The sequence below is a fragment of the Sphaerodactylus townsendi genome, linkage group LG06, assembly GCF_021028975.2.
Source record: "Sphaerodactylus townsendi isolate TG3544 linkage group LG06, MPM_Stown_v2.3, whole genome shotgun sequence".
Taxonomy (NCBI): domain Eukaryota; kingdom Metazoa; phylum Chordata; class Lepidosauria; order Squamata; family Sphaerodactylidae; genus Sphaerodactylus; species Sphaerodactylus townsendi.
Genome location: NC_059430.1, coordinates 95,881,646 through 95,909,048, shown reverse-complemented (window position 1 = coordinate 95,909,048; position 27,403 = coordinate 95,881,646). Strand labels below are relative to the sequence as shown.

Below are 27,403 nucleotides of genomic sequence, written 5' to 3'. Positions count from 1 at the left end.
GGGGTGGAATCTCTGCCTGGAATTGGCTCTCCTTTGCTACTTCAGGAGCAACAGGACAACCTTGGATGGGCCACAAGGAACTGTTGCTTGGGTGAATGGGGGAGTAAAGGTATGTATTTGTACCCCTGGGGCTGGTAAAAAGGAACCAGATCGACTGGCAATTGGATTTGGTCCCCTTCAACCAGCTGCAGTGGCACAGGCAACCCTCTGAATGGTCGTCTGGTCCAGCAGTGAAGCTCATTCATGAAATCTCAAACTGAGAGTTTGAGTCACATGATCTGAGTTGGAAGTCAGGAGGCGACTGGTTCAAATCTCATTTTGCTTAGTGACATTAGGTAAGTTGTTATCTTTCCACCTCCATCCCCTCACCTATAATACAAGGATAATTAATAGTAATCTTCCTTGCAGGATTGTTGTAAGGATTAAAACAAAACGTATATGCTATTTCTTGTTATTATTAAAAAGCAGGGCAAAACCTGTGTGTGGCCTAATTCTATGACCAATTGCAGAGTATATTTATTCAACACACTGATATCCCACCTTTCTGATATCAGACTTTCAAAATAAAAAGCATTAAAATCATAAAAAGGACAGACATTCTCAATATGAAAAATAATCCATCTTTGTTACTCCTTTGGGCTTGCTGGAAGTTTATTATTTTTAATAAATTATTTTTCAGTAATAACAAAAAAAAAAGAAAAGCAATATGAACAGTAAAAAAGAAGACTTGTCTTGAATACACTGCAGGGCTCCGAAAGAGTCCACAAAGTTAAATAAATAATATTCCATAGAATCATAAGATTATCAACAGGTTTTACAATTTTTAAAAATAAGCAAATTCTAATAAACAGAGTATAATAACAAAAACATTGATATGTAATTAGAAGGAGAAGAAGAGGAGCTTGGATTTATACCCCGCTTTTCTCAATCATAAGGAGTCTCAAAGTGGCTTACAAACCCCTTCCCTTCCTTTTGAGGTAGGTGGGGCTGAAAGAGTTCAGAGAAAACTGTGATTAGCCCAAGGTCACCCAGTAGGCTTCATGTGGAGGAGCAGGGAATTAAACCTGGTTCTCCAGGTTAGAGTTCACCATTCTTAACCACTTCACCATGCTGGCTCATTAGTTAATTACCATCACTTGCTAAAATGTCTTACAAAATATGTATCCTATCAAATTATCATCTTATAAGTACTCATTCAATGTTTCTTTTAACTCATTTAATTCAGTCCCCATCTTACTAAAACCTAAGCAATTGTTAATAGTTTAAATACATCCAACCATATTCTCGCTTTTCATTGTTAGTCTTATTTTATATATAAAATATATAATATGATATAATAATAATTTTTGAAAATAATATGAAAAATACATATTCCATTTATCTTGATGGGCTGCCGCATCCAAAGCAGGGGCTGAAGGGGCCTGTGGAAACTGTGTAGCTGTACTGGTGTATTCACCCTACCCTGGGCACTTGTCCTGGCAGAGGGGGCAGACGTGGCAGTAGCTGCGCATCCCACAGCCCTGCTGCCACAAAACCCAAAAGTCTGGGTGGTGGCGGGGCTGTGCTGGTGTCTTGCTTGGGTGCCAGCATGCAGGGGGCTGTCTGGGGTGTTCCCGGAGTTGGAACTGACATTAGTTGGCTCCCTTCCAGGATTGAGGGCTGGTTGTGCAGTGTATGTCTTTTCAACCTTATGGGGTTCTCCCTCCTGCCTGGATTGCCAGAAAGCCCTTTTGGACGTGGTGGGGTGGTGCTCCATCGGTGCTTCAGCTGGCTGCCAGGGAGTATGGATGAGGCTGTAAGTCTCTTATTTACTAAGGCCGTTTCCGCATGGCTGCGGAAACGGCGAGGTCGGCGCATTGCGCGCTGACCTGAAGACGCTGGGACCGTCCGCATGGACGATCCTTGAAGCAGCTGGGCAGCCGGCGCCGCGGAGCGCCGGCGCCCAGCCGACCCGGCCTGTCCCCTGGCCTCCGGCGCGTCGCCGAGGCCTGGGGACACACCCTGGCCCTCGCGCAGCATGCAAACAGGCGCGCAGAGACCGTGTCCCCAGGCCTCGGCTGACGCACCGAGGCCGAAGTGAAGTGCCGGGTGGGGGGAGGCGGCATGAAGCGCTGCCGTTAGCAGCGGCTTCATGCCAGCGTTCAAAGCTGGGAAGCAGCTCTGGGGAAACGCCCAGCCTTCAGGCCGGCCGGTGGCCGGCGCGGGCTGTGCGGCTCGTTGCAGCTTCATGCCCGATCGCGAATGGCGGCCTGGAGACGGTGTTTTTACCGTCTCCAGGCCGCCATGAATTGCCCGTGCAGAAACGGCCTAAGCTTGTTAGTTTTGCCATCACTGCATATTCCCTTAATTTATTTTCCCAGTTATCTAGGCTAGGACATTGTTCTGCCTTCCATTTTATTGCAAATACCATTCTAGCCAATGTTGTAAGATATCGGAATAGTTCTAAAATCCTTGATATGTTCTTTATTAATATGCCTGGTGACATTGTCTTGACATCCATAACAAATTTAGTTTTTAAGATTTTTTGCAGAGGCGAGGCAATATTTCTGCATGTATATCTTTCCAGACATTTTTTCACTTGTCTACACAATTACGGCATATGATAAAAAGAACCATCTACTTCTTTACATTTTCTCTTTAAAAATTTATTATTGTCCTTCGGGGTAATAGACTTAAAGTAAAACATCTGATACCAGTTTTCTTTTAAAACTTTGGCAGGCTGTAAATTTTACACCTTTGGTTCACAAATATTCCCATTATTGAAAAGATATTTCTTCCTGAAAGTTTTGTATCCATTTGACCATACATACTTTCACTTGTTCTGTTTCTGCATCAAATTACAACAAAAGTTGCTTCATCTGTCCTAATAAATGTTATATCTGCTGCAAGATCTCCTTTTCACATTTTGTCAATCTTTTGACAAAGTTCCTCACCAGAGACTGTTGAGAAAACTCAGCAATGAAGGAATAAGAGGGGAAGTCCTCCTATGGATTAAAAACTGGTTGAGAAACAGGAAACAAAGAGTGGGTGTAAATGGGAAGTTCTCACAGTGGAGAGATGTCGGGAGTGGTGTCCCCCAAGGATCCGTTTTGGGACCAGTGCTCTTTAACCTATTCATAAATGACCTGGAAGTAGGGGTGGGTAGCGTGGTGGCCAAGTTTGCAGATGATACCAAATTATGTAGGGTGGTGAGAACCACAAAGGATTGCGAGGAGCTCCAAGCGGACCTTGATAAATTAGATGAGTGGGCTCAGAAATGGCAAATGCAGTTCAATGTAGCAAAATGTAAAGTGATGCACATAGGGGCAAAAAATCCAAACTTCACATACACGCTACAGGGGTCAGTGCTATCAGTCACAGACCAGGAAAGGGATTTAGGCGTCTTAGTTGATAGTTCCATGGGAATGTCAACTCAATGCATGGCAGCTGTGAAAAAGGCAAACTCTATGCTGGGGATCATTAGAAAAGGAATTGAGAATAAAACTGCAAAGATTGTCATGCCCTTATATAAAGCAGTGGTGCGACCGCACTTGGAGTACTGTGTCCAGTTCTGGTCGCAGCATCTCAAGAAGGATATTGAGGAGATAGAAAAAGTGCAGAGAAGGGAAACAAGGATGATTGAGGGACTGGAGCACCTTCCTATGAGGAGAGGCTGCAGCGTTTGGGACTCTTTAGTTTGGAGAGGAGGCGGCTGAGGGGATATGATTGAAGTCTACAAAATTATGCATGGGGTAGAAAATGTTGACAGAGAGACATTTTTCTCTCTTTCTCCACAATACTAGAACCAGGGGGCATTCATTGAAAATGCTGGGGGGAAGAATTAGGACTAATAAAAGGAAACACTTCTTCACGCAACGTGTGATTGGTGTTTGGAATATGCTGCCGCAGGAGGTGGTGATGGCCACTAACCTGGATAGCTTTAGAAGGGGCTTGGACAGATTTATGGAGGAGAAGTTGATTTATGGCTACCAATCTTGATCCTCCTTGATCTGAGATTGCAAATGCCTTAACAGACCAGGTGATCGGGAGCAACAGCCGCAGAAGGCCATTGCGTTCACATCCTACATGTGAGCTCCCAAAGGCACCTGGTGGGCCACTGCGAGTAGCAGAGAGCTGGACTAGATGGACTTTGGTCTGATCCAGCTGGCTTGTTCTTATGTTCTTATGTTCTTATGTTCTTTGAATTAATTTCCCTTCTTAATCTTGAGACTAATTGAACACATAATAGCCACATTTTTAACCTTCATTTTTTAATTTTTTGCCACAATTTCATTTCTTCTCAAGTCCCTGTCATGTCTCCTTATGAAGTGATCGAGTTTAGAGGAGCACGGAAAAGTCATGCTCTACCACAGGGTATCACGCTTAATGGGGGAGGGCACTGGAAGGCACTGTGCCCCGACTGAGTTTCTTTCCTCATGAGTTTTTTTTTGGCAGCTGCAATCTGAAAGACGGCCTGTATACTTTTGTGCAATTATTCCATTATCCCTTTGCCAGACTGGGTACCAGCTGGGCAAGAAAGACAGATATTAGAGATAAATGTTCTTCTTGACACAAAAGAGCCAGAAACAGGTGTACCTAGTCCATCCACTTCATATGGGCCCACCTGCCTATGAAGGACTGTCAAATGTATGGCAATATTGCTGAATTACATTTAAAGATCACAAATATAGATTAAAGATCTTGTCACTATGATCATGCCCTGATAACATCTAGATTAGATTACTGTAATGCAAGATTTGTGGGGTTCCCCTTAAGACTGTCTAGAAGCATGGCTGCAGCAAGAATGTTGACTGGGGTGAGTTGTAGAGACTCACTCCAGTCTAGTTCTATATACACTGGGCTTTTATACATGTCTGGTCTCCTTTGCATTGAGTGTATTCCCTTCAAGTTGGGTTCTCAGTTACGCATTCGTTTCCTCCGCTTTGGCATTCACCCTGCCTTCAGATCAGGGAATCTCTGCAGTTTCTGAAAGCTCTTAAAGTGCACCTTTTTTCTCTCCCTTCACAGGGAAAGTGAAGGAGATCACCATGTGTTAAGCCTTCTTTGGGTTTTCTGCTCCTTCCTGCCTTCCCCGCCCACACCACAGTAGTTGCTGTCACTTGTTGGGCTATGATTCCAGAACGATCAGGAGGGCTTTTTTTTTTTAATGCTGAAGATGTACCCCCAGTAAACTCTTATTCTCTCACCCATTTCCCCATCCATTTCCCCGTCCTCTTTTCCTACTTCCATTTCCTCCTGCTTTCCCATTTTCCCTCCCACTCCCTTTATTCCTTACTGAATGCAGATGAGATGACATTGAACATTGTTTGACTTTTATAGTTTTAAATGTTACAATGTAAACTTTAGATTTCCCCCCTAAATTTTAAACTGTTTATATTGATTTTTAGGATGTTTCCATATGTTGGAAGCCGCCCTGAGCCAAAAGGGAAGGGCAGTATAAAAATTGCATAAACAAACAAATAAATAGATTTGCCTTTCTCCTCAGTTGTGTAGTACTTCTATGCCTGTATGTGTGACCATTAAGAAAGATATTTGGAAACCTTTCATAGAAACATACATGGAGATCTGCCACCATTGTTATATGCTAGTTCCCATTCTCTATATACTTTTTAAAAAAGTTATGAAGTTGCTGGATTTTAGTCTGCATGTTTTTATTGTACTGTTAAATACTTTACATATACATTTTAAATGCAGTTTTAATGTTTTACATGTTTTGATGCCTTAATGTTTGCTGCCTGGGGGGTCCTATTTGGGTGGAAAAGAAACATAGAAATGTTTTAAATAAATAATAAATTTACAATGAAAGCAATGGAACTAGCAGATCCCTCTGTTAGTGGAGTTTTTCTCCAGCAGAAGGATCCTGCCCTCCGCTAGTGAAAAACATCCACCCAATCTAAGCGGGTAACACCAGAACAGTATGCAACATTCCAATGATGATTCCTTGTGTATACCTTACATGGATACCCTTTGCAGGTTCAGAAACATCCTGTTTAGTTTGCAACTTGTATACTTGAGGGTGTTAATAGGAAATAATTTAGGGTTCTCCTGCTTGTTTCATCCTATTTATGAGGAGATTAGTGTGGATATCTGGAATGGAGTCTCATTGGGATTGCGTGATGGTCGAACCAACATCAAACTGAATTTGTGCTGGCAAACAGAAAATGGCATATAATTGATCCTTTGTTTTTGCAGGATTGCCGTTGCATCAAAAATACTCCTTGCTGCAGGGGCTAGGTTATTTTAAGGAGAAATGATTGCCTAGGTGAAACTCTCCAGAAATGATTGCCTTTGTAAATTCTAAATGATTTTGTTATGACCTCTCATCTAGCTGCTTTCTGTGTCTTAAGTAAAATGTTTCCACCCTCTGAACATAGTCATTTTGCAGTCAAAGAAACAGCCTAAATCCCAAATACCTGTCATTCAATCTGCCATCCAATTTTCCAACTTCTTGATGTTTTCATTATAATTTATCTGCATTCTTTTTTATACTGCTTTTTGGGCCTAGCTATATGGTTGGATTTGATTTTATATTGCTAGTAAATTGTTTGATAGGATATTGACGGTAGTTTTGCAGAAGACATTTAGCCAAGAATTTGAGGGATGCAATTGTATCAAATAACACATGCAAAAAGTGATAATGTGTTCCTGTAATGGCTGTGTGTCATACCAAAGAGGGAAAAGTTCACTGCCATCCCAACAATCAAGTAATCATGGGGGTTATCCAGTGGTGGGATTCAGCAGGTTCGCACCACTTCGGCAGAACTGGTTGTTAAAATGGTGCTTGTAAACAGTCAGTTGTTAAATTATTTGAATTCCCACCATCAGAACCTGTTGTTAAATTATTTGAATCCTACCACTGGGGTTATCCAATTATGGACCACCCCATATTCCCCCTCCCTGGGGCATCTGGAGTAAATATAGGGGATAGGTTCCATACTATACTGCCTGTTGGGACGATGTCACCTATGACACTGTTTGAGATTCATAATTACTCCTTCCACCCCTCCGCAGTAGGATTGCCCACACTGGGTTGGGAAATTTGAGAGATGTGGAGGTGGAGCCTGAAGAGGAGAAGATCTGGGGAGGGGAGGCAGCTCAGCAAGATACAGAGGCGTAACTAGGCAAACTGGAGCCCTGAGTTTGGCACACACACACCCCCCGATATGGGCAGCCACCCTCCCCCGCCATAACCAAACAATGCACCAGCTCACAAAACACCTCCCATCCCCAGCAAAACATACATGGCTCTCTCCCCACCAACTCTTTCTTAATTTTGTTCTCACACCAACCTTATGAGGTAGGTTGTTAGCCTGAAAAACAGCTCCAAGCCAGTGCAAGTGGGTATTAAGCATGTAAATCTCTCACAAATCACCCCTAGCAAAACATTTACCAAACAACATAAGAACATAAGAATGAGCCTGCTGGATCAGACCACATCGCCCATCTAGTCCAGCACTCTGCTACTCGCAGTGATTATCATTATAATGACATGGAGGGTCATTATAGCGACAGAGGGGTGTCGTTATAACGACATGGAGGTTCGTTATAACAGGGATTATCGTTATAACGACGTGGAGGGTCGTTATAATGACAGAGAGGTGTCGTTATAACGATAGGGGGGTGTTGTTATAACAACGTGGCAGGTCAGGGTGGCATGGTCTGGGGGGTGGGGGCTAGCTCCACCTGGACCTTCCTTCTTTCATAACAGGATCTGATCAATATGTGCTCTGGGAATCTTTTCACAAAGGTTTTGGCACAGCTTGAAAGCTGTAGTGGTTTTTCTCTGAGCTTCCTTGAGTTCTTGTTCTCTACCTCTTTTTACTGTGCTTTCACAAATCGCATCCAAAGTGGTTTGAGAAAGCATGGAGAAGCAACCAGGAAAGCAAACCTATAAAGACAAAAAATTAAAAGAGAAAAACTGCTGCAGTTAACACCGCAACCATAAGAAAATATCTGTGCGCAGGGATTTAGAGCCCAGAATAATCTTACAACGCGGTCCCTTCCACAAACCTGTTTCATTCATATTGTCTAAGGTGTCTTGAAATCATTTCTATTTTCTTTCCAAAATATCACACACGGACCCCAGGCCTGCAATCTGAGTTACTTGCTGTAAAACATCTTCAGTAAAAAAAATGTCCATCACCTCCCCAACACACGCCAGCCACCAAATTTGAACTGTGCCCCAGTCAACTTCCACAGAATGGCAGACTGAAGTCCACTGAAATCAGTGGGATACAAAGGATGTGACCTGCTTAGGAATGCTCTTCTGGGAATTCAAACAGCATTCAGATGTCATTTAAAATGTGATTTGTTTAAAGCACTTCAAAATGAGAGTTAATGTTACCATTATCTGAGTGGCGTGTCTATTTTCCTTCCATAATTCTTCAGCCTATTTTAGCGGGCATGAAGTTTGAACCTGAGAAATTTAAACCTGAGAAATGGTTGATTGATGAATAAATACTGTTTCTAATGAAGCCTTCTAATGCTTACATTTGAGTTGCATCCTGACCTGTTCAGATCAATGCATTGGAAACATAAACCAATACATTTGTTCATACTGGGACAAGCATCACTGTGGTTTATCCTCTGCTTATCCCCAATTGCATCTGCACATGCACACTTGGAAGTTTCTTCATACTGAGTCAGAGCAAGGCTCTGTCAATGACAGTATCATCTGCTCTGGCTGACAGTGGCTCTCCAGGGTCTCAGGCAAAGATCTTTCCCATTATCCACTACCTGAGCGTTTTAACAGGAGATGGTGGGTATTGAACCTGAGACCCTCTTCATGCAAAGCAAACGCTCTACCGCTGAGCCACAGCCCCTCTTCTGTCAACATGTTTCTTCCTTTCTACACTCGAGCTTGACTGAAGTAGTGATAGGACTAGCTCCCTGAGCTGGGTGGGTGGAGGGCAGTCTTGTCCAAATCAAGCTATTTGAGAGCCAGGTGATCCCCCAGCAGTGTTCTTGTTGCCAGTTCTGAAGTTACAAGGAAGATGATATATGGACAGATGTGACTTTGGTGTTTCTTCCATGGTGTGGGGAGATGCCATTTAGGCAGGTCCATGCTTTTTTTCAAGTTCCTGCTCTTTAACCTTTGGGTTGAGTCAAGGAGAAGCTGTATTTTTTCCTGTTTTGAGGATGTAAACTAGACACTATGTTTCTCTATTATTTACATGCATCTTCACATTATTTACATACATCTTCACATTTACTAACCTTCATATTCACATGCAGTCTCCCAGTGGGGCAAAACACCCTTCTAGGAGCTTTAGCTATGGAAAAGTGGTGCTGAGGGAAGGCTGAAGCCGCTCTTCTCCGTATAACATGCTCCAAATCTAGACTTCCCAATTACCCAAGCCCAGCACAGGAGAAATTGAGGAGAGGGAGAAAAAACAGAATCTATAGTGATGCTCTGGGATTTTCCCCAGGGAAAGCTAGAGAGTGTCATCCAGAAGCGCAATCACATTCTCTGCAAACTCTACTCTCCCCATGTATTTGTTTCAACATCTCCCAGCATTTCCCTAGGCAGTTTTGGGAACCCCATTCTGACCTGAATCAGATTCTCATGTGCTTGGGAAATCAGTTCCCAACAGTTCACACAGAGAAGATCTGTTGAGTTCCCAATTCACATGGATAAATAGATCATCAGCTTGTAAAGAACCATTTCTAGTCTGAATTGTTGGGCAACTGCACTTCTTGCTTTGCATGCGGCCTGAAAGCAGCAGCAGGAAGGTGAGGAAAGGTCACAGTGGTAGATGGCCATAGGATTCCTTCATAGCACTAACCTTTGGTTTATTCCTCACTCCAATGTACCACTTGGTGTTCAGCTTGCATTTCTGGCTCTCTTGGTCTGCTGGCCAATGACACCAGTAAATTTAAACCTCTGGCTCTGCCTCTTGTTAAATTGCAGCTCTGTCACATGCTTGCAGCCAAGTTAGTCCCATGCTGCCTCCTAGCAGTCAAAGGTTGGTTCTGGGTCTCGAAAAACCACTGATGTAGAGAACTAAGGCCGAATCCCCACCGGGAAATTCAATCTAGATCAAACCAAGTTTGAAAATAAACTGCACCTTTTCATCAAGGTTTCAACCTCCCCACCACAGCATGTTTCCAGTGAAGACATCTAAGCCTATCTCAGATTCAAGAATTGTAACAATCCCCACTACCACGCGATTGGTTTGCGGGTCTCTCCTGATTGGCTGTCGTGCTGTGTTGGAGCGGGACCTTTTTTTCTCCCGCAAAAACGTGCTCACGTTATGACATCAGCACGTCTCCCCCACCCAAGTTTCTGGTTGGTTATCGTTCTCTTATGCTCTCGTGAGAACAGCACCGCGCACACTGATTGGTGTAAGGCATTTGCGTCACACTCCACGGTGGGAAATTTGAACCAAGATTAGATCCCCGATCCTTCCCTCCAAACTGGATCTAAGACGTGGTTTTTGAAAAAGTAGTACTTTTAAGCAGGTTCAGCAAAGATGCGGAATAAGGGGGAGAATGAGCATCAGAACCGGGATTGTGCTGTCCCATGTAAATTAGTAACAAAGGAGCCAGCATCTATGTAGCAATAATGAGTAAAGAAGAGCCTTTGTCTTTAAGATGAAGAATTGTGGGAAATGTAGTTTAGAGGCATGGGAGTAGTATTTAGACAAGGTTGACTAGTTACAGAAGCCTGTCAGTTTAGAAACCGCCTTTTTTTCAGTTGTTACAGTGTTGAGCGTGGTCTGATGAAGAACATGGATGTGGGTTCATGCGTTTTCCACAAAGATTAGTCAAGATTACATAAAATTACATTTGATTAGAAAAGCAAGTGTACCTACATATTCATTCAAAATAAGGCAAGTAAGGTTTGAAAGTAACAGACTACAAAAATCAGTGTGAAGTTGCACGTTTGTAGTTGTTCCATTTAATAAACTTGAATGAACATAAAGGACTGTGTTGAAACGTGTCTTGTTAAACTGTGACACTTATGCCAGAAAAGGAAGACGCGAGACTGGTCTTCTTTGGACCGCTGTATAGGGATGAATCCTTGTTCGTCGATCAGGCAGTGGGGAGTTCTTCCTGAATCCTTGACATTTCGCGTGAGTATCACGTGATTCGTTGACTGTGGAGAATTGACCTAAAAGGCCTAAAAGGCTAATCTGTAATAAATAAGAGCACTCCTTGCCTCCTAGAAGATACATATTCCATATTCAAAGGGCATGCTTTGCAGGATGCTGTTCATTGTATGCATTGACCCTGACACACATACATGAGAAACTTGTATTTTTCATAGAAATCAGAGAAAAATAGAGTTGGAAGGGGCTCCAGAGTCATCTAATTCAGAGACGTAGCTGGGCCAAACTGTGCCTGGTGTGCAGGCTATATTTTCCGCCCCCCTGCCCCCCGTCATACCCCGCCCCCCACAGCACGGCGCACCTCCTGTCCCCTTGTAGCTCTGCCACTGATCTAATCCAACCCCCTGCAAGATACAAGAAATTCACAGCTAACTCCCCCTCCACACACCCCCAATGACCCCTGCCCCATGTCTAGGGTGATGCAAACAAGTTTCAGAGTCTTTGACTAGTCTTGCCTGGAAGAAAATTCCTTCCTGAGCACAAAGTGGAAATCAGCATTGCCCCTAGGAACATAAGAAAGAGCCACAAGAACCAAGCAGTGACACTGCCCTTCCTACTGTCCCTTTCATAATCTGCCTAAATTCACAGAATTAGTATTGCTGTCAGATGGCAGTCTAGCCTCAGCTTAGAAACCTCCAAAGAAGGAGATCCCACCACCTCTGGAGGAAGCCTGTTCCACTGAGGAACTATGTTCTTCCTAGTGTTTAGGCAAAAATGTTTTATTTAGTTTCACCCTGTGGGTTCTGGCCCAAATTTCTGGAGCAACAGAAAACAACTCTGCACCACCCTCTTTGCCCTCCTAGTACTTGATGCTTATCGTATTATCATTCAGTCATCTCTTCTCCAGGGCAAACTTACTTAGCTCCTTTAATATTTGAAGACTTTGTCTTCAGACCCCTCATCATCTTTGTTGCCCTCCTCTGGACACACTCCAGTTTGTCTAAATCCTAAATAAAGAGCAGCAGTGGCATAGGAGGTTAAGAGCTCGTGTATCTAATCTGGAGGAACCGGGTTTGATTCCCCGCTCTGCCACCTGAGCTGTGGAGGCTTATCTGGGGAATTCAGATTAGCCTGTGCACTCCCACAAATGCCAGCTGGGTGACCTTGGGCTAGTCACAGTTCTTCTGAGTTCTCTCAGCCCCACCTACCTCACAAGGTGTTTGTTGTGAGGGGGGAAGGGCAAGGAGATTGTCAGCCCCTTTGAGTCTCCTGCAGGAGAGAAAGGGGGGATATAAATCCAAACTCTTCTTCTTCTTCTTAAACTGTGGTGCCCTAAATGGAACACAATACTTTAGGTGAGGTCTAACCAGAGCAGAGTAAAGCATATCATCTCTTTGTGTGATCTAAATACTATATCTCTGTTGATACAACATAAAATCACATTTGCCTTTTTAGTTGCTGCATCACACTGCTGACTCATGTTCCGTGTATGGTCTTTGTCTAACACAAAAATATATTCCGCTAATACACAAGCCTCAATATAAAGTGCACAGTGTGTTTATTGTGCTAATATGATTCCTAAACATCCACTTATCACAAGGGTACAACTGCCTTTCTTCGCTTCAGTGCAGTTTGGGGTGGCTTCATGTGATATACTCCCAATAATAGACCTCAGAAATTGTCTGACTACATTGTCAGTGAAAACAATATTGATCAGTTGCAGATGGATGGTTTTGATGAGGGTGAAAGTTGAAGAGCTGAAGTAGTTTCCATCTCAGGGCACTGGGGGGCAGTGGGCTGCAAGAAATAACCATTGGCATCATGGAAGAGCTAGAAAAGACTTTGAAGTAGAAGGATGTGTTGGGTGTGACAGATGGGCAATTAACAATGCTCACAGCAAGGAAGTTAATTTATTTGAAATATGGTGTTGGAGGAGAGTTTTATGAGCTGTGCACAACTAAAAAGACAAATAGGTGGGTTCTACATCAAATCAAGGTAGGAGATACATTTCACCCTAGGAGGTAAAATTACTAAATAAGGTTACCATTCTGGTCACACTGTAAGACAACGGTCACTGGAAAAGACAATAAAGCTAGGAAAAACTGAAGGCAGCAGGGAAAAAGGAAGACCCAAGTGACTCTTATGAAAGAAGCCATGGCCCTCCGTCTGCAAGATTTGAGCGAGGTGATTAACAATAGGCCATTTTGGAGAACATTAATTCATAGGGTCACTATAAGCTGGAAGCGACTTGATAATACTTTACCCGCATACACCCCCCACACACACACTCGTCCTTCAAAGAAGCTGTGAAATTTAAGCTTCGTTTATATAATAAATTATCTTACGTGGATTCTACACAGTATATTTATAACGAGTTGAAATCATTATAAATGAATTTGTTTTCCGTTTATAAAAAGGGGAAACGAATTCATTTATAACGATTGCTACTCGTTATAAATATGCTGTGTGTAATGAGCCATAAATCAGATACGTTTAAGATGATTTCCCAAAAAATTAGTTACATATGCAAATTATCTCTTTTTCTCCTATTTTTTTAGACTTCTTGTGCTCTTATAAGGTGATCTGTAGATGGTCACCCAAACTTGGACACATGCATAAAATTTCATTTTTACATTTTATATTTACATTTTTCCAAAATAAGATTACATTTTATTTTAACACAATTTAACAGCACAGCTCTAACAGTTCTAAACCCGTTTCCTCCAAAGACATATTAACGTGTAATTTTCTATTCGACTCACTAAAGATTTTCAACACTCCCTAGCGAACTCCACCCTCGAACATTTCCCCCTCGCTTACGTTTGGCCCTTGCAGCGTCCCGTATTGAGGAAGTGGAGCAGGAAGACGAAAGAGAGACACGTTGCCATGGGGAAGAGGCTGCGTGTCACCATGCTACGGGGTGGGACCAGAACGGGGCAAGGGCGGGAGAGAGCTCTTAAAGGGGCCACGCCTCAGAATGCACCTTCACTGCCTGATCGGAGTTTGCAATCGGTGAGTGTATAAGGTTGGGGCAGCCTCTGGGGAGAACGTGGCCCTTGGCAAGAGCGGGGGTTCTCTCCTGAGGAGCGGGGTGGCGCTAATAAGCCTGGTGTTATGATAGGATGCTGCACTGAAGGCAGATGTAGTGGGCAGCCTCAGCCTAATGCTTTTGTTGGTTCGAACTGGGGTAGGTGCGGTTAGTCCTGTCTAATTGGATGGCCAACTCACCCCACTTGGCTCAGCTCCTGCGCTTTTAACATCAGGCGCGGGCATTGCAAAGGGGCAGCTGAAGCTTTCCCACCCCTTCCTTCTCCCTGCCCAGAAAGCCTTCCCCTGCTCTGTTCCAGTGTGCCAAACTGCCTGTGCTCTTGTCCCATTAGTCCCTGGCAATTTGCATGCATCTGTGCAAGTGAATGCCTCTGCATGAGCATTAAAGTGCTCTAGTGTGCATCACCTGTCATTTCAACAGAAGAGTCAATTTGGAAGTGCTGGGTCTGAGTTCATAGTCGTATCCTCCTCTTTTGTCTACTGTCATTAATTCAGTGACACTGGTGCAAGTGAATGTACAAGCACCAGCATTAAGGCGACTTGTAGTGCGTGGCTAACAATTTCAGCAGGAGGCTCATTTTGAAGTGCTGCGATTGTATCTCAGGTAATTCTGCCTTTCTGTCAGTTTAAGGCAAGCTACTGGGGAGCGGTAGTGAAGAGAGTGCTGAGGTGGCCATAGATCCTTGTGTGATAACAGGGCTGTAACAAAAGCAGCCCTATTGGCATCTGTGGCATGGTAGAGAGTTTGCTGTCTAATCTGGCATCTGCATAGATGTGGTACCTTGTTGGTGGTTTAGACCTACGTCCGGGTGATCAGGAAGGCTAATTTTACAATGAATACCCCCCCCCCTCCTTGAAGGCTCCTGAAGAACAATCAAGGCCATTACATAGGGTAGCAGCCTTCTAATTTGTTTATTTTTTGGTGGGCTGGTAGTGAGTGAGTTTATTTGGAAGGGCATCTTTAAACACCCAGGAGCAAAGCTAGAAAATAATGGATAGGAAAGCCCCAATGTGGGCCTTTTTTCTTGGTAAAGCCCTAGGCCTGAATGTTACTCTCTTCTTTGTTTGCCTTGACCCGTTTGGCTCACAACTTCCCCAAAGGCTCACATGCCCCGGCAAGTTGTATGCTGTATCCATCCACACCCCTGATTTCCACAAGACTAGGGCCAGTCCCCATATAATAACTATTTTAATACCTGTAAAGGTGACGTGTGCCATCGAGTCATAACCAACTCATGATGACCCCATAAAGTTCCACCTCATAGGATTTTCAGGGCAAGAGATGAGCAGAAGTGATTTGCCACTGTCTTCCTATGCATAGCAGCCCAGTCTTTCTTGGTGGACTTCCATCTATACATTTTTTTGGCTGTCAAGTTCTCTCTGATTTATATTGACCCTTGGTGAGATTTTCAAGACAAGAGACGTCCAGAGGTAGTTTGCCATGGCCTCCCTCCACGTTACGACCTAGATATTCCTTGGAAGTCTCCAATCCAAATGCTTACAAGGTTGACCCAGCTTAGTTTCTAAAATCAAGCTAGCCTGAGGCTACCCAGGTCAGAGCATCTATACATATTCAATGTCACATATAAAATTCTGGGTGAGGTAGTGGGAACTGTTGATGAGGAAGATCCCTTGATTTTGAATACTGGCAGGTTTGTGTGTATATAAGAGGGAACAGTAATGATCTACCTCATAGGTTTGTTGTGAAGAAGATTCAAGTAAGGTTTGCACAGGCACTTCGCTGGCTGAGGATTTAATCAGTGCCTTGAGCTCTCTTCTTTTCCATTTCCTGCTTGGCACGGATTGTATGAGTTGACTTTTCCCCACCCTTGAGACCATTAACAAGTTGTAATTCTTGCATAACTTTTCCGTATTCGTTGGCACTCCGAGGTCTCTGCTCAGGTCACAGAGGAGTGGCTGTGTACAATGTGCCAGCCAAGCCATGTGGCATAGTGCAGTGCTGATGATGTGGCTATGAGCCAGCTCAGACACCTCCCTGCCACCTTCTCAGTATTCTACTGCCTGCAGGGAAAACAGGCTCACACCAGAATAAACTTATACCTTAGGCCAGGGGTCTGCAACCTGCAGCTCTCCAGATGTTCATGGACTACAAATCCCATCAGCCCATGCCATGTAGTTCATGAACATCTGGAGAGCTGCAGGTTGCAGACCCCTGCCTTAGGCTATGTGGGGCCCTTGGCTATTTCAGCTGGTTAATACTGCAGTGGTACTTGCTCATTCTGCATTGGGGAAGTTCCATTCATTCATTCCCTCTCTTGTTTTGTCTCCAGTCAAAAATCTATAATACTGACATCTTTACATCCTGCTGGCTCCTGACCACATAACTGTCCATGCCTGTATCACATGACTGTGTTCACACACACCTGTCAGGCAGGAAATGGATTGAATCTGTACTGATGTCTGTTCTTCCTCCCCCACTCCACAAATGAGTAATGTTGGAATCAGGTTGCCAGCATCTGGATAGGGCTTGCTCCTTTGTCTTTACCAGATGACATACAAAATTAGGCAATGAACATAGAATAGCCAATTCCAGATTGGGAGTGGAGCCTGGCAGCAGAACCGGTCTTTGCAGAGGGACCTTATTAGGGTATCATGACAGAATCCATTCTCCAAAGCAACTGTTTTTTCCAGGGGAAGTGATCTTTCACCTGGAGATCGGTAGTAATTCCAGGAAATCTCCAGGACACATCTGGAAATTGGCAACCCTACAGTGAAGTTTTCCTTAATACTTCTTTCTCCAGGCCAGGGAAACTTAGTTCTGCTAAATTCATATCTGCCAGGAGATGCAGGATCCATAAAATGGAGGAAATTAAAACCTGGCAGTCCTATTGGGGAGGGGTAAGAAAACAATGCTGTGCCTGTTTTTGATAGGGAGGAAATGGCCATTCATATTTTCAGTTGTGGGGAAATCCCCAGAGATTTGTTTTGTTATATATATATTAGCAGAGTAGAACAGAAGAGACAGATTCTCAGTTGCTTTTTATAATTGAGTTTACTAACAATAAGGGAGGTTACATGGAGATAAAATAAGAAATCTTTTCTTTCCTGTTACACATCTACATTACTGTTTGTTTGGTTATGTCTCGCTACCTACCTGCTGTCTCGCATGATGTCATCTACCTCGCGTCTCCTCTCCGGTGTCGTGTCTTTTCAAACAAAGAAACAGAGTTAACTTTACAACTTCAGATGTACGTGCTCACTAACATGTAAGCAATGGCTGTCTGACTGACCAATAGCTAATCAATAGATCAGGTTATAAACAGTGACTTCAGCAACTTGTTTACACACGAATAGTTAATCCTTTTATAACTTAGTTTTGACAGACACTTTCAAAATCCCAACAATTGAAATCCTAATTTTGGATCTTGGCTTAGTATTCAGGGGTGGAGCGAGGTTACACCAGGACAGTTCCCAAAGTTATCTGGCCAGACAGTGAAACGATCTGTAGTAGCTGAAACTCACTTTATGCTCCTGTTTTGGCTGAACTCATTTGTTTCTTTTTTTTTTCATTTATTGTTTTGAATGAGGTCAAGTCAGTTGCAGGAGCCAATGTCTGTTCAACAATTTTATTACAGTGCAAAGTCAGGGCTTGAACTAGAGAAGAAATCCTTTTGCTCAAACTTTACCAGTTTGGCAAGGGAAACCCCACTTTTATCACACTTGACCCCAATAAATTGCAATCCCCTTTATGCCTTTGAAGGTGGAGATTTTGGAGGTCCCATTTAAAAATTCCATTGGCACACTATACTCTGTTTCACATACAGATGTTAGTTCGGTCAATTGAGGTGCAGCAGTTGAGAAAATTGTATGTTTCTGCATTAGAATATAGTCCCAAACAAATGTGAGAATCATCATTCCTTGTTACAGGCTGCCTTTGTCAAAACTAGTATTTTGTGTATTATTTAACATGATACTTTGATACAAGAGCATTTATGTATTTTTACTTCCAAATGGATGGGCAGGGGTAAGGCTAGGTAGGCACTAGGACCCAGGCGGAGCATTCTATAACAAAGAAGGTCCGGCATGCTTTGTTCTGTGGCGGAGGGTTTGTTAAGGTAGTTTGGTTCAACAGCCAGTGTAGGACTTGCAGTTCAAAAGTTTTGTACTCTACTAGAAAGGGGTGTTACATTGTTACCCACCTCACAGTTGGAAGACACACAGTTCTAGTCTTTGATGCTGTAATACTGTTTTGAGCCTGTGGGTACCTTTGGTGGGCGCAGCCACAGCACAGCTACTTTACTCACACAGTGAATATCTTTGTAATGTGATAGCAGCTGCTGTCAAATAAACGTTTTTTTTAAATCTGCACAGCCTTGCCATGTGAGACTTAGCAGGTCCCACCCAGAGCTACAGGAAAGGTGTTGGTGGGTGCCATGGTTCTCACAGGTACCATGATCTAAGGGATCCCTGTTGTAATATCTCGTTATGTGAAATATTGAAATTCTCTTCCGACCCTCACCTCTGACAACCCCTCTCCTGCATGCTCACAAAGGATTGAAAGTGCAACAGATTGGATTGGTAGTTTAGAACTGTCCCTGTTTTAGCTCAGAAGGTTAGAGTGGGCAGGGTTATATTTTGTAGCTTATATTTTGTATTGCCTCTGTCTCTCTGTGGAGGTGCTGAAGCAGATGAAGGGAGGTTCCTCTTTATGTACTGGCCACTACTCTGCTCGCTTTAGTTTCTTAATGCAGTTGACAAGGTCTTACCTCATTTACCCGCACAACACTATCATGAGAGATCACCTAAAACATGATTGTATGCATTCGAGGAGGGGGAAGTAAGACGTAGAGCAAGCAGAGGTCCACAATTGGCTGGACATGGCTAAAGTGGGATTTAAAACCCAGTTAAGGTTCCCAACACTGGGTTAGAAAATTCCCGGAGATTTGAAGGTGAAGCCTAGGGTTGTCAATCCCTAGGTAAAGCTTGAAGAACTCCCAGTGTTACAGTTGATTTCCAGTGATCAGTTCCCCTGGGAAAAAATGGCTGTTTTGGAGAGCTTACTCTATGGCAGGGTGTCCAACTTTCGTGCTTCATATGTTCATGGACTACAGTTCCCATCAGCTCCTGCTGACATGGCCAGTTGGCTATGCCAACAGGGGCTGATGGGAATTGTAGTCCATGAACATATGAAGTGCCTGAGCTGGACACCTCTGTTCTATGGTATTACACACCACTGACGTCCCTCCCCTCCTCCAACCCCACCATCTTCAGGCTGCACCTCCAAAAACTCCAGGAATTTCATATCACAGAGCTGGCAGCCCTGGTGGAACCTGGGGAGGAGAGAAACCTCCACAGACTATAATGCCCTCTAAAGCTGCCCTTTTCTCCAGAGGTACTGATCTCTATTATCTGGACCTCAGTTGTGATTCTGAGAGGTCTCTGGGTTGCATCTGGACATTGTAACCCTAGTGCTGAGTATGTAGGGGTTTGTTTTGATATGTGTGTTTGTACACAGATGTTTATTTTGGCCTTTGGAGGGAGCAAGTCATCCTCTGCCTGGCTGCTATTCTGACAGCTTCTGTTCCAGGAAGGTTTGAGAAGAATTGCAGTCTTGTTTTCTACAAAGTGCCCATTTTGGGAGGACACTCTGCTCTGTCACCTCCTCTTAAGGCCTTGCCTTGTTCCCTGAAGAGCAGGAGGACAGTAACTTTCTTCATCTTGTTCAGGAAAGACAGCCAGGAGGGCTGTGCCAGGGTGGGAAAGGGCTGAGCCATGCCAGGCAAGCCCCATGCTTCCCAGGTGGCTGTCTGTTCTGACAACCGCTGCTTGTTCCTCAGCAAAACGGGGTGGATCTCCATAGTGACGTGGCCTGCCCTCCAACTCCAGAGTCCTGTAGAGGCTCTTTCCCTGAAGACTTAGCAGGCACCAGAACCTAAATCTTGGAAGGTAATTTTTATTCCTGTGCATTTAATTGTAACTAAATGTAGAGGAATTTTACATACATATTAGAAAGGAGTTAAAATGGTGGGTGAACTACAGCAATGAAAGAATATTGAAAGGGGGGGAAGGGTGAGGAGGGAGGCTTCTATCAGCTGATCTTCCTCAGTTTTCTTCTCACTGCTTAGTTTGAGCTCTGTTAATTCAGACCTGCCTGGACCTGTGAGGGTTTGTTTTGGTGATTCAGCAGTGGGCATTCTGCACATGCTCAGAGGAGACTGAAGAAATGACCTCTGTCTCACAAAAGTTCATGCTGGGTTAAACGTGGTTAGTCTTTTAAGGTGTCTTTGGTTTTCTTACAATAGACGATCACGGCTGCCCCTCTAAAATTTCCTGACAGGGTCCAGCAGGGAGGCCAACTGATGAACAACCGTTGCTGCCCTCAACCATATGTCCAGTGGAACATCTTCACCTTATAAGTCCTGCATAACTGTATCAAATCTAGAGCACCACTCTACTTTTTAATTTTGGAGACTATAGGGATATTTAACTTGGCGGGTTGGTTGTGTATTGTATATAATTTGAAATTGTGTGCATCGAGGAATGCTGCTGTAAATTTCGTTGTGCGTGCACAATGACAATAAAATGCTTATGCTTATGCTTATATTTTATATTACTTCATATTGTATAAAAGCTGATGAACACCTGTTAATTTACACTCTAGCCACTACACCATACTGTCTCTACATTCTATAACACCGTTTCATTTGAGGACTCTTTTTCCTGGGTGCAATTTAAACTGAAAAATGTTCTAGAACATGATCAGTCCAGCAAGAAGTAAATACAGCCAGTGGCCAAAAGTGATATTCCCATTATTGATACCTCAATAAAGGGCTGTTTTACGAAGCATTCTGTTTTCAGCCCATCTACAGTGCTAAAGGATGTATTCTTGTATAAAGCAGTGGTTCCCAACCTTGGGTATGCGTACCCTCCAGGGGTATGTGCCAGAGCATTTGGGGGTATGTGAAAATGAGTTTGCTAATATGGGAGTACAATTTTAGGGAAATATGTTGCCAAGAGGTGTGTGAGTGGGAAAAGGCTGGGAACCACTAGCATGAAGGAAGGCATGCCATGCAGATCCATCCCAGCTGGGAACTTCACTGTGTCAAGTTCTCTCTGAGGCTCCAGTGACTCTTAGATGAGGGATCGGAGCCCTCTCCTGAGGCTTATCTGTGCTGTTTCAGGTAAGGATGTTGGAGAAGATCCTCGTGACAGGTGGAGCTGGCTACATAGGAAGTCATTGCGTGCTGGAGCTGGTTGAAGCGGGCTACACTCCTGTGGTCATTGATAATTTTCACAATGCCATCCAAGGTAAGCTGGGGTGGGGGGGAAGGGGGGTTGAGACGTACTCTGTAGGATCTTGATCAGGGAGATTTTGCCACAGTGACCCCAGGCCCTTGACACAGCCAAGTTAGATTACTGCAGTGTAGCTCTTCATGGAACTGCCTTTGCAAATGGTATGAAAACTTCAGTCCATTTAAAGTGGAGCCGGAAGATTATTGTTAGCCGCATGCCAGTGTGTACATAAGTCAGTTCTGGCCTCTATTCAAAAATGCTGGCTTTTGAAACATTGCAAAGAAGAAGAAAACCTCAAACCAAGAATGACTTGTTAAATTTCTATAGGCCAGACATTCCGGTATTAAAGTATTGTAATCTCAGGAGTCTGGTTAGAAGTCTGGTTAGAAGTCTGAAAATTTCCTCACACAGTCTTTGAAATACACATTACCTTTGACCAAGAGAATCAATCTCAAAATATGTCAGGACTTATTAACATTCATTTTGCGCTATCTTTTAGAGATTTTCCTTTTTTCCCCGTTTTCCACTTTTGTGCTGGTTCTCATTTTCCTGGCTTTAACCTTTAAACCGCTGAACAGCCTGGATCCACAATCCCTGAAGGGGATTGTGAGCCCCTATGCGAGCCCACCCAAGCTTTTCTTTCTTTGTTTTCATGCAAAACAGCAATATGAAAAGAATAGGATACCAACTCAAAAGGCGCATACTGTTGAACTCCACCTTGGAATTCATTGTTCCAAAATGCGACAAACAGAGATGCTTTCTTTATAAGCAAATGAATTATGTTGCTAAACATACCGGTATTCTTAGAACTGAGAGATCAGTTTTGGCATTAGTGTGGATTTTCTGATATAAATCCGTAACTGAAAACGGGCTTTACCCTTCCCCCCACATTGGATGCTGTGCAGGGCTTTGCTGCGTTAAGTAAACTAAGGATCATCTCTAAATCAGCTCTCACGACTCACCATTTCAAATAGCTGTACAAGTTTCATTCTGGTCTCTATTTCATATAGTGTCTTTAGTGATGAAGCAGGTAGCCATGAAGGACTTTTTGACTGACCCTTTACCTGTGGAACACCGACTGTCTGCTCTGATGTCTATTCCACAATCTTTTTTCTTTTCTTTTTGGCAGGCATTTCAATTGCAATTCTAACACACCCTTTGGGCTGGTTTTACCTGCTGCTTTTTTTTTCTTGTTAGAATAACTGTCACTGATTTCTGCTGAGCAACCTGTTTTAGCCATAACCCTATTTTTGTACTGGGGAGTGCCTTGGGTGGATTTTTCAGGAATTGCAGAATATAAATATTTGGAAGAAATAGGACTGCAGCGTAATAGGACTACAGGAGCCATGTTTTGAATTTAGGGAGGGCCTGATACCAGCTGTGTTAATTCCAGACTAAATGTTTAGGCCAGTGTGTGATAGAGTGATGAACCACTGGTCTGATCCAGCAGGCTCTGGTGATGTCTTCAGTCCTCTCCTCCCTTGTGGGATGCATGAGACTTTGATAGATCTCTACCCTGCTGGTTTCACCCTTATTCCCCTCTCCCCACCCCCATTTTATACTCACAACAATTGTATGAGGTAGATTAGGCTGAGTGTGTGACTGACTCAAGGTCACCCAGCAAGATTCCATGGCACAGCTGGTGTTTCAATCTGTATCCAGGCCTAGCCCAACACTGTAACCATTATATTACATAGACTCAGCTGTTTCTTTGTAATGGCAAAGGTGTCATGAATTGTCCTTTTGCCAATTTTATTGATGTATTATTTTATTAGAAAGTGTATACCCTGCCTTTCCCCTTGGTTCAAGGAAGCTGTGGTGGAATTTCCCACTTATAAAGACCTTGCTTGCTGCTTTGGCAAAATTGCTACTGGTGCTGATAAGGGGAAGTGCTAAGGAGCCGTTTTGCCTGCATGCATGCATGCATGCATTTCCTGTGGGGGTCCAGAAGTAACATTCGGGGAGGGGGACATGTGTGAGATTTGAGGCTAGGGAAAGGCTGGTTAACTTCTCTTCCCCTCAAATCACACTTCCAGAGGCTACACTGGACATATTTTCAAAAGTTAAATGAAAGAGTCAGGGAATGACCAGTGCCTCTAAACTCACCCATCAAGACAGGCTTAATCTAAACCTGATGCCAGCCATAGGACCTCACACTCACATGGCATCTTCTTGATTAAAAGGGACTTTCCAAGCAAAATTAGATGTGGGTGAAGTTTTTCTCCCTGTCTAAATCAAACTTGGTTTGCGCACAACGGCAGAAATAAAGTGGTCGCTGAGGAGTCCTTGGGGTCAGGTGCTCACCTGGGGGCCTGATAGTTGCTGGGGTGTCAGTTGCTTACCCCTGATGTCAGTGTGTGTGTGGGGGTCTGACTCAGATTCAGAGGCCTTGTTCAGAAAGCAGCAGTAGACTGGGCACGAGGCCTCACTCTGCCATGGTATCAAAAGCAGGTTCTGCTTCCCCAGGGGACAACGCCTTGCCTGAGAGCATTAAACGGGTACAGGAAATTGTGGGGAAGGAGATCCTTTTCCAGAAGCTGGATGTTCTCGATGAAGCTGGCATGCAGGAGCTCTTCAAGAAGGTGAGAGAACCTAGTCCCAACACTGTTGTCTCTCCTGGAATTGGTACGCGGGCCCTGCTTCCTCCTCCATCATCCTGGCTCAGTTTTTATTCTTACTGTAGGACAGCACCAGGGACTTACCTCCTTGCTGGAGGTTTTCCACCTCTGAGTTCCTAGTGAGCTTGGGCCACGATGGAAACTTTTTAGGGAGACAGAAAAGTTCTGGCTCGTTGTTCTTGCGTGGATTTGGGGTACGGCAGAGGGCTTTTATTATTTGAGATTCTGATTATCCTTGAATAGAGCTCCAAGTGGGTCATGATCCCTATAAATAGCAGGTTCATGCAGGACCCAAGAACATATGAAATTTAAAGGGGAAAATAACCCCTGAGAGCTGCATTCATGGAACACCCAGGCGTCTTGTCTGGGTTGGCCCTGTGAGGTTGCATCTGTAGCTATGTTTCTGCAGCTGGATATGGGACAGAAAACTTGGCTCTCTTCTTAATGGGACCAAAGCAAACCAGCTGCCAATGGTGCTGGAGTGTTATTTGGCTCCTTCACTGAGGCAGAGATCCCCCACTCCCCCTTCAGTCTCTCTTTCTAGCATTGTCGCCATAGCCACCTCTGTGGAAGAATAGTATGCAATGGATCCCAGTGCATTTCAGTTTCCCATTCTTAAATCTATGCATGAATGTGAAGGTCCTTAAAAATACCCCCCCCCTTTACTTTTCCTTAACAGCATCGTTTCTCTGCGGTGATGCATTTCGCAGGCCTCAAAGCAGTCGGAGAGTCAGTCCAGAAGCCGCTGGAGTACTACAAGGTGAACCTCACTGGGACCATCCACTTACTGGAGGTAAGCAGCAGGTTGCCTTGTGCCCCCACATGCACAAATCTGCCTGGAGGGAGAATATATGTTCAGTTTCTCTGTCACATTCACATAGAGCATGAATCTGGAGAGAAAGGAAGGTCCAGCGTGGTGTAGTGGTTAAGAGCAGGTGGATTCTAGTCTGGAGAACCAGGTTTGATTCCCCACTCCTCCACCTGAGTGGCAGAAGCTTCTCTGGTGAACCAGATGTGTTTCCACACTCTTACATTTCTGCTGGGTGACCTTGGGCTTCAGAGAGAGAGTTCTCTCTGAACTCTCTCACTCCCACCTACATTGCAAGATGTCTCTTGTGGGGAGAGGAAGGGAAAGGAGTTTGTAAGCCACTTTGAATCTCCTTACAGGAGAGAAAGATGGGATATAAATCCAAACTCTTCTTCTTCCAAATATCCTGCTTAGCATCTTCTGTGAAAACTGTGGTCACATCATCCTAGGCCAAGGATAGCCATCTTCTGCAGTGTTTGATTCTCCCCACTCCCACAAGGACGCATTTCCTCACTTTCCCCACATGTACAGTTCCACAGCTACAATGTCACTTGCTGTTGGCTTTAAGCAGCTGGTGACTTTATATGTGTGCCGCTGCTAGCTGTGTTGTTGAGCATTATGCCTCCCATGTCAGGGAGAACAGGATAAAAATCAAATAAATAAATGCTGCATCTGACCCAGTACACACCTCTAAGAGATAAGAGAAGACCACCCTGCAGAGGCTGCTGGCCCCTTGATGTCAGATGCTGGCTGAGTCAGAAGGGTGCTGGAAATCACTTCTGATCTGGAGTTGGTGCCCTAGAAGGAAGCAACTCCTCTTGCTTAGTGCTGCAAGGGATGCTGGCTGGCACAGAAGCAAAGTTGTTTAAGGATACTATGCAAACATCAGAAGCTGCCATACACCAGGTCAGACCTTTGGCCCATCTAGAAAGCCACTGTGGTGTAATTGTTAGTGTACTGGACTAGGGATCTGGGAGAGCTAGGATGAACCCCCCGTCCTGCAGTGGAAGTTGGCTGGGCGACCATGAGCCTAGCCTACTTCACAAAGTTGCTGTGAGGATAAAATGGAGGAAGAGAGAATGATGTATGGTGCCCTGAGGTCCTTGGAGGGGCAGGATTAAAATGTACTAAACAGCCTGGTATTCTCAGCCAGAACATAGATGATTTTAATAGGGGAACAGGTAGATTCATAACAGAGACAGCCATTAATGGCTACTAGCCATGACGACCAAAGGGAGCTCTGTGTCCAGGCAGCAAACCTTTTGATAACCAGCGCTCAGAGGAGGCATCAGAGGAAGACCAATGCCTTTCTGCCCTGTTGGCTGCACCAACAGAATAAGTGGCTGCCCACTGAGTGAAACAGGATACTGGGGAGTGTAGCAAGACCTTGTTTCAGATTCCTCCTCAGCCATGAAAATGTTGGGCCAGTTACTTTCTTAGCTTAGCCTTCCCTAGAGGTCATGCCAGTGTAAAATGAAGCGAGAACCACGCAGATTGCCCTGAGGAGGAACAGGTGAGGATGAAAATAGTTTGCGTGCAGAAGGAGAATGTAGTCAGTTGGCATTCTTCCTCCTCCCTACCCTAGACCATGAAAGCACACGGGGTCAAGAATTTGGTGTTCAGCAGCTCAGCCACAGTCTACGGGGACCCTGCCTACCTCCCCCTTGATGAAAACCATCCCGTCGGTGGCTGCACCAATCCCTATGGCAAGTCCAAGTATTTCATCGAAGAGATGATCTGTGATTTGTGCAAGGCAGAACAGGTAAGGAAGCTGTCATGCACCCTTGGAGGCCCTTGAAACTTGGATCCTCTCCCCTGCCCTCCTCCCCCCCCCCCCCAATTGTCCTGGCCAGAGTTTTCTAAAAAGATTGCCACACTTCTGTTGCCAGGACTGGAACGCTGTTCTTCTGAGGTACTTCAACCCTATTGGAGCCCACAAGTCGGGAAGGATAGGAGAGGATCCCCAAGGCATCCCGAACAACCTGATGCCTTATGTTGCACAGGTACAAACATGCAGGATGCGTGTGTTCTGCTCCCTCAATTGCCTGGAAATGATTTTTTTAAACTATTCCTTCCCATTTGTTCCAGGTGGCAGTGGGACGCAGGGAGTTCCTGAGTGTATTTGGGAATGATTACAACACAGCGGACGGGACAGGTGAGTTGCTGAGTAGCAGGCTGGTTTTAAGAGTTTTCAAGCTTTAAAAGCACAAAGATCCACTTGTCCATCTGACTCTTTCTCACACACACACACCTCTCAGCCTTTGTGAGCTAACTTGGTGTGTGATTAGAATTCCAGACTAGAATCTACGATACCCAGATCTGAACCACTGCATGGCCATGGCAGCTGTCTGAGTGATTTGGATTGGAGATATACTTTGTTTAACCTACCTCACAGGGTTGTTGGGATGATAAATCAGAAGGGAACAATGTAAACACCTTTGGGTACCTGCTGAGGATGAAAAGAGGATACAAATATGGAGTACAGAGGCGGTCCCACAGGCTCATGAGAATTTATGGCAAAAAGTGCTCAGCCAGGAGAAGTTTCTTTCTCTGCCCCAGCTCAGCAAGAGGGATACAGTGGAAGAGAGAGAGAGACAGGATGGGGGGGGGGGGGCAATTTTAGG

At 44.3% G+C, this 27,403-nt stretch overlaps 1 protein-coding gene across 2 annotated transcripts in view; it reads left to right on the top strand.

The window, feature by feature from the left end:
• The first annotated feature begins 214 nt into the window (after positions 1-214).
• The window catches only part of GALE (UDP-galactose-4-epimerase), a 30,263-nt gene continuing 3,074 nt past the window's right edge, over positions 215-27,403 (top strand). Inside the window, exons 1-8 of one of the 2 annotated variants that reach the window (XM_048502147.1) lie at positions 215-335; positions 13,887-14,063; positions 21,242-21,368; positions 23,820-23,935; positions 24,651-24,764; positions 26,365-26,541; positions 26,669-26,782; positions 26,868-26,934. In XM_048502147.1, coding sequence (XP_048358104.1) covers positions 13,938-14,063; positions 21,242-21,368; positions 23,820-23,935; positions 24,651-24,764; positions 26,365-26,541; positions 26,669-26,782; positions 26,868-26,934 — 841 coding nt within the window. In that variant the 5' untranslated portion in view covers positions 215-335; positions 13,887-13,937. Of the gene's footprint in view, positions 336-13,886; positions 14,064-19,897; positions 20,007-21,241; positions 21,369-23,819; positions 23,936-24,650; positions 24,765-26,364; positions 26,542-26,668; positions 26,783-26,867; positions 26,935-27,403 lie in introns of those variants that run through there. The other variant, XM_048502148.1, reaches the window with a different exon arrangement.